This window comes from Propithecus coquereli, unplaced genomic scaffold (assembly GCF_000956105.1).
Source record: "Propithecus coquereli isolate 6110/MARCELLA unplaced genomic scaffold, Pcoq_1.0 Scaffold73, whole genome shotgun sequence".
Lineage (NCBI taxonomy): Eukaryota > Metazoa > Chordata > Mammalia > Primates > Indriidae > Propithecus > Propithecus coquereli.
Window position 1 is genome coordinate 1368456 of NW_012153396.1, and position 10071 is coordinate 1378526.

General features: G+C 41.7%; 1 protein-coding gene across 1 annotated transcript in view; it reads left to right on the top strand.

Annotated features, from left to right (window-relative positions):
• The first annotated feature begins 5408 nt into the window (after positions 1 to 5408).
• The window catches only part of ABCC2 (ATP-binding cassette, sub-family C (CFTR/MRP), member 2), a 51529-nt gene continuing 46866 nt past the window's right edge, over positions 5409 to 10071 (top strand). Inside the window, exons 1-2 of the mRNA XM_012661756.1 lie at positions 5409 to 5567; positions 7311 to 7484. Coding sequence (XP_012517210.1) covers positions 5535 to 5567; positions 7311 to 7484 — 207 coding nt within the window. The 5' untranslated portion in view covers positions 5409 to 5534. The remainder of the gene's footprint in view (positions 5568 to 7310; positions 7485 to 10071) is intronic.

A 10071-nucleotide genomic window follows, 5' to 3' on the forward strand; every position in this document is an offset into this window, starting at 1 on the left:
TTTTGAGAGTTTTTACCATGAAGAGATGTTGAATTTTATTGAATACTTTTTCAGCATTAATTGGAATGATCATATGTTTTTTTGTCCTTTGTTCTGTTGATTCAATGCATCTCATTGATTGATTTGCGTATGTTGAACCATCCTTGCATCCCTGGGATGAATCCCACTTGATCATGATAAATAATCTTTTTGATGTGTTATTAAATTCATGTTAATTTTTTTAATTTTTAAAATTTTTATGAAAGGGGGAGTATGGGGTTTTGATTTCCTTTTTCTTTTTTTTGAGACAGAGTCTTACTCCATGGCCCTGGGTAGAGTGCAATGGTGACACTGCAGCTCACTGCAACCTCAAACTCCTGGACTCAAGTAATCCTCCTGCCTCAGCCTCCCGAGTGGCTGGGACTACAGGCATATGCCACCACACCCAGCCAGGAAATTTTTAAATTTCCTTCTTGATCCCTTCATTGACCCACTGGTCATTCAGAATCATACTGTTTAATTTCCATATGTTTGTATATTTTCCAATGTTCCTCTTGTTATTGATGTCAAGTTTTATTCCATTGTGGTCAGAGAAAATATTAATACTTGATATTATTTCAATTTGGGGAGTTTTTTGAGACTTGTTTTGTGGCCTAACATATGGTCTATCCTTGAGGATGATCCATGAGCTAAGAAGAATAATGTGAAATCTGCAGCTGTTGGATGAAATGTTCCATAAATATCTATTAGGTCCATTTGGTCCATAGTGAAGACTAAGTCCAATGTTTCGTTGTTGATTTTCTGCCTGGATGGTCTGTCTAATGCTTAAAGTGGAGTGTTGAGGTCTCCAGCAATTATTGTATTGGGGTCTATCTCTCTCTTTAGCTCTGATAATATTTGCTTTATATATCTGGGTGCTCCAGTGTTGGGTGAATATATATTTAGAATTGTTATATCCTCTTGCTGAACTCACCCCTTTGTCATTATATCATGACGTTCTTTGCCTCTTTTTACAGTTCTTGTCTTGAAATCTATTTTATCTGATAGAGGTATAGCTATTCCTGTTGTCTTGAAGTTCATTGAACTTCTTTAGGACAGCTATGCTGAATTCTTTGTCTGAAATGTCACCTATCTCCGTCACTCTGGAATTGGTCACTGGTACCTTATTTAGTTCGTTTAGTGAGGTCACATCTTCCTGGATGTTCTTGATGCTTGTGGATGTTTGTCAATGTCTGGACATTGAAGAGTTAGGTATTTATTTTAATCTTCATAGTCCAAGTTTGTTTGAACCCATCCTTCTTGAGAAGGCTTAACAGATACTCAAAGGGAATTGAGTGTTGTGGTCTGAGTCTCTGGTCGCTACAGCCATATCAGCACTAGAGGTGCCCCAAGCTCAGTAATGCTGTGACTCTTGCAGATTCCTGGTGGCACCACCTTCGTGAGCTTGGTACCACCTTGGTAAGATACAAGAAAATTCCCTGGATTACCAGGCAAAGTCTCTCTTCCCTCACTCTCTGTGCTGGGCTGCTGGAGTTGGGGGAGGAGTGACGTGGGTACTCCCTTATGGCACCAGCGCAGCGCCAGGTCACACCTGAAACCAGCCCATTCTCACCCAAAGTAAGTGGTGACTGTTGCCTGGTTACCTCTGATGTTTATTCAAAGCCCAAGGGCTCTTTAGTCAGCAGTTGGTGAATCCTGCCAGGACTGGATCCTTTCCTTTAGGGCAGCATGTTTCCTTCTGGCCCAGGGTGGGTCCAGAAATGCCAGGACAGAGAGCACCCTAAAGCTTTTATTGAGAGGTTTATACAAATTTTTCAGAGGCTTACTGCATTAGATCCTGAAGCACCAGAGCACAGAAATCTTTTAACTTCTGCCCTAGTTGGAAATCTACTTCCAAATATTAAAAAAAAAAAAAAGAAAATTCAAAACAGTATAGTTGGCTGGGCTGGTTAACCTCTAAGTGTTATAATGGAAGCAGCTAGACAGTTTTTTGAAAATGGCTTGCAGGAGGAAAAAAAAAGAAAGAAAAGAAGAAAGATTTGAAATTTGCTATCCTTTGCAGGTTGAATCCCTGCAGAAGCAAAAACAGTCCTCTGAAAATAGATTAAAATCTTCTTGTTTTTCTGATCAGTCACAGTCTATTCCTCTGAGATGTCTAAAGATACTGCAGAAAACCTGGACATTGGAAAAATGCTTGTCTGGCCCTTAAAAGAAAGGGAAACTCAAAAGAAATCCCTCCCCCAAACCCAGCAGTTTCATTTTCCTCCTCTTGTGGGACAATATGCCATTGATAGATGGGGTCAGCTGATCCTCAGCTGCACCCCAGACTCCACCATTCAACTTAACATAGAGGATCGGGAACTGGATTTTCTAATTGATACTGATTCTACTGATACTTCCATCAGAGGAATTATCTCTACCTCTCAGCCTCTAATTCTGTTCGAGCTATTGGAGTCTCTGGGCAACCTATTTCATTATCTGTCTCTCAGGTCACCCCATATCCCTAGGTTCCCTGGACAACCAACTTGCCTTTCTAATGTCTGACTCCTCACCTGTAAACCTTTTAGGTAGAGACCTGTTATGTAAATTTAATGCCACCATACAATGTAATGAAAAAGTGTTTTTATTTCTCTACCCTCAGACCCAACTCCAAACTTCTTGCTCTCCTTAATGGAGACCTAGTCTGATTTAAATTCCTCTAAAGATACAGTCTTATAGAACAGATAGCCTCTGAGCAAATCATGCAAATAAGATTGGGCTGCTGCTGAGTGCAGAACGCATAGACCTTTCCTGGAAAAGATAAACCCGTCCTTTCAGTAGCCCAATACCCACTCTCATGAGATGCAGAATGGGGAATTGAACCTATAGTAGACTCCCTCTTACAGCAAGAGGTACTCGTCTTCATCATCTCACCCTATAATATCCCAATTCTACCAGTAAAAAAAAAAAAAACAAGGAAAATTTGATTCAGATGGAAGTCAAATCTATTGATTTGTACAGGATCTGAGAGCCATAAACTCCTTTGTAATTCCTCAACACCTGGTGTGCCTAATCCCACTACTACCCTTACCTCAATTCCTGCTGATGCAGGCTGGTCCACAGCAACTGACCTCTACTCAGCTTTCTTTTCAATTCCCTTGCACCCTTTCTCACATTTCTCTTTGCATTTACCTTCAGAGGGAGACAATTAACATGGACCTGAATACAAGGATACTGTGGTATTCTTTGATATTCTCTCAAATCCTCAAAGCTGATTTAGACTCTATAACCTTTACCCAGTGATTCAGTCTTGCTCAGTATGTTGATGATCTGTCGCTCTGTAACGAGACTAAGCAGGGTGCCCTCTCAGACTCTTTCATTCTTTTAAAGGCTGTAGCTGAGAGAGGCAATACGCCCTCCAAGTCTAAACTCCAGTGGGCACAGACAACTGTTAACTTACTTAGGACATGAAATATCTCAGGGCACTAAAGAGCCCACCCCAAAATGCTTTTGAGTCAATCCTGTCCGTATCTCTTCCCCAAACTAAGAAACAACTACGTAAATTTCTAGGAACAGCTGGCTACTGCTGCCAATGGATACCTAATTCTGCTGCTCTCACGAATTCATTATATTCCCTCCTCTGAGACAGTATTTATGAGCCTATTCTCTGGCCCTCACAGGCATTAAACTCCTTTAAAGCCCTAAAATTAGCATTATCCACATCTCCTGCTCTGGGCTTACCTAATTTTGATAAACCTTTCCAGGTTTGAAATATATTGCCATGAAAATAATGGGATTGCTGCTGGTACTGTAAGACAGCCCTTTTCCTCTCAGATCCGTCCTATAGCATATTTTTGACGCCAATTGGATCCCGTGGCAACAGGAGCGCCCCCATGCCTGCGTGCAGTAGCAGCAGCTGCCATCCTGATTGACAAAGCCAGCACCTTACATTAGGTTCCCCTGTTCACCTCCATGTTCCCCATGCTGTCTGCTCTCCTACAAGTTCATAAAACATAGCACCTCTCTACCGGATGACAGACCACCAATGAGCAAGCCTTATTAACCAATCCCTCCATTATTATACATTATTGCAACACTTTAAACCCAGCTACCCTCCTACCTCTCCCCTGATGATGGAGACCCCCACTCCATTTCACATGATTGCCTTACAGCTGTTGATAGGGTTTCAAAGCCAAGAGAGGATCCCTCGCACATTCCTTTAGACAACCCGGGCTTACTTTTCTTTTGTGACAGCTCTTGTAACCGAGATTTCAAAGGAAGTATAGTAACTGGCTACGCTATAGTTTCCCCACGTGAAACCTTTGAGGCATATTCTCTGACTGCTATAAAGTCAGCACAAGCTGCTGAACTTAATAGTTCTCACTAGAGCTTGCACACTGGCAAAAGGAAAAACTGTCAGAATTTACACAGACTCCAAATGTGCTTTTGGAGTTGGCCATGCAGTTGGCACAATTTGGAAATCTCGTGGTTTCTTAACTTCTGCTGGCACTTCTATTGCCAGTGGGCCTATAACTGGTGCCCCATTACAAGCTATTTACCTTCCTTCTAAGGTTGCTATTGTTCATTGCCCAGCCCACACTAAGGAAATGGATACTGTATCCCTAGAGGATGATAGAACAGACAGGGCTGCTAAATATGCAGCCAAAATGGGCCTCCCTATCCTTTTCTACGCAATTTGTTACTCCGCCCTTATCCCTGTCTGATATTATTGATTATTAGGCTAATGCCCTCCAATCTGAAAAGGATAAGTGGATACAAAATGGTGCTAAACAATTATCAAATGGATAATTCGATATGTATGTTGGCCAAATAAGATTGCCTGTGGCCCCTTTTCTTTTAACTTTTTGGTTTGCACTTATCTCCCATCAGATGGGGCATACGTGCAAGGAATTAAAAAATGGTTGGTACAGCCTTGGCATCTACAAAATCTCTGACCAAATTACTTCCCAGTACACTATTTATAAATCTCACCCAATCTCTAGAGGAAACCAGCACTCTCCAGGAAGCCCTCAAAGGCCCAGACTGCCCCTTGTGGCATTCCAAGTTGATATTATAGATTTACCTCCAGCTTTAGGCTTTTCTCACTGTTTGGTTATTGTTTGCATATTTAGAGGATGGACTGAATGCTGTCCAACCAGGTGTGCTGACGCTGCCACAGTGGTAATGAAATTAGTAACTGAGATTATTCCTCATTTATTCCTTTATGGATTGCTCTCCTGATTTGTCAGCCAGCTCTGATGACATCTTTCATGCTTCCTTATAGGTAAACACTCTTACAGAGGCTTGTGATATTTGGCAACTGGTAAGTTTATCTGGGCTTGGGGCTCTTTAGTCACATGTATATCCACTGGGATGATATCAGATGCAACTAGGCAAAGTTAACTATTAAATTGTTGAGATGAAAGGTCAGGCGCTCTGCCTTTAGTTGGAACATCAGAACATCAGAATGGGAGATAACACATTGCTACTCACCTTCCACCTTCTTCAGGGAAAAGAGTAGAGAAGAAACAACACAGTCATAGAAGAGTCTTCATTCCAGAAGTGCTCCAGGAATCATGCTGGAGAAGTTCTGCAACTCTACTTTTTGGGTGAGAATTTACATTTATCTTAACCGTTGACTCTTCTCAGACTCAGAACAAGTGGTAGATTAGCAGACTGGCCACCAACAAGAACCAGAAAAGTTAGATGTGCAGTTAGTCTAAGGCTCGGGCTTTTTCAGAAAGGGTAATTCATTGTATCTCCAGGAGATACAATATCTGGGAAAGGTAATATAATTTATTCTCTAATATATATTTATTGTATCCCAAACACTTTTCTTGGACTACCTAGCTGCAAAATTGCCTTCTCTAAAGAGAAATAGGGGAAAACCTTCTAATTCCATCAGTGTTAGGAAGGGGAATTGTTGTTGTATAAGTTATGGGGTAGGAGGAAGAGAAGGTCCAGATTGAGTCTTGTTGCGATATGTTGATATTGAAATGATAATGATGTGTTCTAGAAGAACTGGCAGCTAATGACATGGACGAGAAGTTGAGGCCAGGGATGCAAATTTGGGCATCATGAGCATTGAGATAATTTTTGAAGCAGTAGAATTAGGCAATACTGTTTTTAGAGGAAAATGAAAGGAAGAGGCACTGCTTAGAGGGTGAACATGAATAGTATAGCACCACGGAGTCATAGATAGCAGAGAATTTCAAGAAAGAGGGCAATCAACAGTACCTGATGGTTGAGTGGAATAGAAAATGAGAAAGGACTTTGGATTTAGTGATTTTTAGTGAGATTTTAGTGCAAAAGTATCCTCTGCAAACTCCTGGCATCAGCATTGGAATCACGTGGGATAATTAACATGGTTTAAATATCTTAGGTAGTTCTTCTGAATTCTAAAGTTTGACAATTTCATGTAGAGATAAAAGGAGCAGGATTGAGATAGCATAGCACGTGGGTAGCACTTCATATGTGAGAAAGAACCTGGGCCCCACGGCCCATAAGGCCAGCGCACGTATTCCACAGGAAGGTGAGGCTTACTAGGCCCCAGTATCTTGACAGGCCATCTCTTGGGAATTCTTTCCAAGAATTATCTGGCAAATTATCTTGGGCAGCGCATCACAACCATTTCTTTAAAGAGTCTACAAATAGCCATACAAAACAATTTAAAAATATTTATAGGAAGAGAAAAACCTACCCTTATGTGAAACTATGATATAAGAACTGGTATCCCACCTCCCTACAACACACTTGCATTTATTGCAGAATGCAATGACTGGTACAAAACTTGCTGGGAATAAGCCTTCTGTCTAACAGTGCTGTTGCTGCTGTGTTGAAACTGGCCAGGCCTCTTCGGTTCTGATGTAAGCCCTCTGGGCCATAGGAAGCTGAAAGTCTTGGCATGACTAAGCATGTCTACCTGTCTGGTGCCTGCATATTTAAACATCTGCCAGGGAGCTCAATTAGTGCTAGAAACTAGAACAAAAACAAATTTTTATATCCCAGGAAATTATTCTTCCTTTTGGATTAAGGAATACTTCTTCATCTTCCTACAATTTGGCAAATGCAGTGGTGAGGTTTACTCAGAACAGCTGGTACAGAAGTTCACTTAGAACACAAAGAGATAGGTTTTCAGAGATTGAGTTGGCCAGAAAAGTCACTAAATGTCATTAAATGATGAATCTGTATCAATGGGGATGTATAGGAAAATACAGATAGTTAAAAGGGTAAGGCTGGGTATGCGTACACAGTTGAATTAAAATTGTTTGGAACTAGTGGGGTGTGCTGGGGGATGGTCTTCTGTCTTCAAAAGTGCATGTATCCAACAATCCTTCCCTTTTGGTCCCCAGAATTCCTCATTCCTGGACAGCCCGGAGGCAGACCTGCCGCTTTGTTTTGAGCAAACCGTTCTGGTGTGGATCCCCTTGGGCTTCCTTTGGCTCCTGGCCCCTTGGCAGCTCCTTCACGTGTACAAATCCAGGACAAAGAGATCAGCTGTAACCAAACTCTACCTTGCCAAACAGGTATTCTTTGGTGCACAAGAGAGACATTTTCTTGGTGGTTAGTGTCCTCTTCCCTGTCTTTAACCAGCTTTCCCAGGGCTACCGCCTCAGGCAGAGCCACCCACTAGGTGTCCCTCTCTCTACCTACCCCAAGCTCACTGGCTCTTTGCCATATTTCTTAGTCAAAGTAGCTTTTGATTTTCACGTAAGCATAGTGACTATTAATTCTTATGGATATTGGGCTCCCTGAACACAAATGAAAAGTAATTGATCAGTCAAATTGTTATCTTTTCAGCATTTGAGAATTGAACATTGGATCACCTATTGTTAAGCTGTTCTAATAAATCAGGAGACTAATTCAGTTGGCACCGACTTTGGGGTGAAAATGAACTACATAATGTATCTTCTGCACCACCGAGGCAATCCAGCCATCACTTATTTTCTAAAACTTGCATCTGAAATAGGGTTTCCCAGAGAATTCCATGAGTCAGGATGAAAACCCACAGGGGAGGGAGGAAGGATGAGAGTACAGTGACAGGCCTGAGTAGGGAGATAATGAAAAGGACATGGGGAGGATGGGAGCGCAGGAGCGGCCTGGGAGGGGCGCGGAGGGGAGGAGCCCTCAGCCAGCTGTACTAACTCACTCAGGGAGGGGTCTTGTGGGAGCCCAAGACCCTCAGTCAAAATTACCTCATAAAATCTACCATCTGCTTGTCTGTCCAGATCTTTAAATAGGTTTTTAGAAAGGCAAATTAGATTCCATTGTTCCGTGAGCATGCATAACAATGACCACAGGGTGCCTAGAACCAAAAAGAGGAGGAAAGAGCTTGGCCAAAGGAAGTAGAATTCACTTTGGCATTCTGAGGTGGGAGCTGGTGGTGGGTTTTGTCAGACTCTGAAGAGGAAAAAGAAGTGTCTGAGAGCTCAGGGCAGGGTCCATTGTCTCCCTTGTTGACCTGAGTCCCCACCACAGGACCTAGCTCAAGCGCTCAGGTTGAATTCAACATTTGTTGAATGCTGGTGTTAAATGCATTCTAGGAATAGGGGCTGAATCAAGAGTGTGTTAGAGAGTTCAAGGAAATTCAAGACCAGCCTGGGCAACAGAGCAGAGACTCACCTCGTCTCTCTCTGTTAGACTCTGAACATTGAACAGCATGCTCGGTGCCCTTGGAAATGAATCAGAGCTTGAGATTAAAGTCAGTCAAGGCGGGGCTGGAGCGTCCAAGAAGAAGCTGGGTAATAAGCAAACCAATATCCCATCCTAATACAAGCTACTGGGTAATTTTTGAAAAATACTTTATGGAGATATAATTCACATACCATACAACTCTCCTATTTAAATACAATTCAGGGTTTTTTTTAGTATATTCATAGATAGGTACAACCATCACCACAGTCAATTACAGAACATTTTCATTCCCTCTAAAAGAAACTCTTTAACCCCTATCTCCTCAACTCCTCTCACCCTAAGCAACCGCTAATCCCTGTCCTGTCTCTAGTCTACACATTTCATATGAATGGAATCATACAATATGTGGTCCTTTTTGATTGGTTTCTTTCACTTAGCATATTTTCAAAGTTTATCCATTCCATGGTATAGCATGTATCAGTACTTCATTCCTTTTTATGGCTAAATATTATTAATATTATTCCATTTGGCTGAATATGCCACATTCTATTTAACTTTTATAAACACCAATCTCATCAAGGAAAATAAAAGCAATGTATTAGCTTCTCTCTTTTTTTTCTGTAGCTAATAATTTACCCACCTTTACTCACATTCTCAGGAGTTCTATTCATATATTTTATTTTTTTGCCCAGGGCCAATAAGACCCTCTGACTCCTTTATTATTACTATTATTATCATTATCATTAGTAGTAGTAGCAGCAGTAGCAGAATACAGGGACAAGAAGCCTAAAACAACTCAGACAGAAATGTTAGTAATTTGTGGAAAAGGTGGTTGGAAGCTGTAGTTCTGAATACTTTTCCTTTATTCAGCAGTGCTTTGGCAGTTAGTATAAAGAATTGCTCCAGTAAACTCTTTATATTTATTAGAGAGATAGAAAAACACAGGACGCTGGGCACAGTGGTGTGTGCCTGTAGTCCCAGCTACTTTGGAGCTGAGGCAGGAGGATCACTTGAGGCCAGGAGTTCGAGACCTGGACAACATAGTGAGACCCTGTCTCTTCAAAACAAAATAAAACAAAACAAAAGGAAAAAAATTTAGCTAAAATTGAAACCTGGGAATCTATTTAAGACTTCCATTCCTTTCAAGGATGTGACTAGATTCTTTGTTGGTTTTGCAAATTTCTGGAGTTCTGATTCTTAGAGAATTGCAGAAGTTGTTCCCAAGTGCCAGCAGTCACATACCTCCACCCCAGCATACTGAAAGAGGCACAAAGAGAAGAATGTAGGAAAGGCAACTGGGCTGAGTTGAAGGGCCCTTCCCACAAAGTCCTTCCTGCAGTCTAGGTTGCCAACTTCTTTAAAAACCTATACTCCTGGCCGGGCCAGGTGGCTCACGCCTGTAATCCTAGCTCTCTGGGAGGCCGAGGCGGGCGGATTGTTTGAGCTGAGGAGTTTGAAACCAGCCTGAGCAAGAGCAAG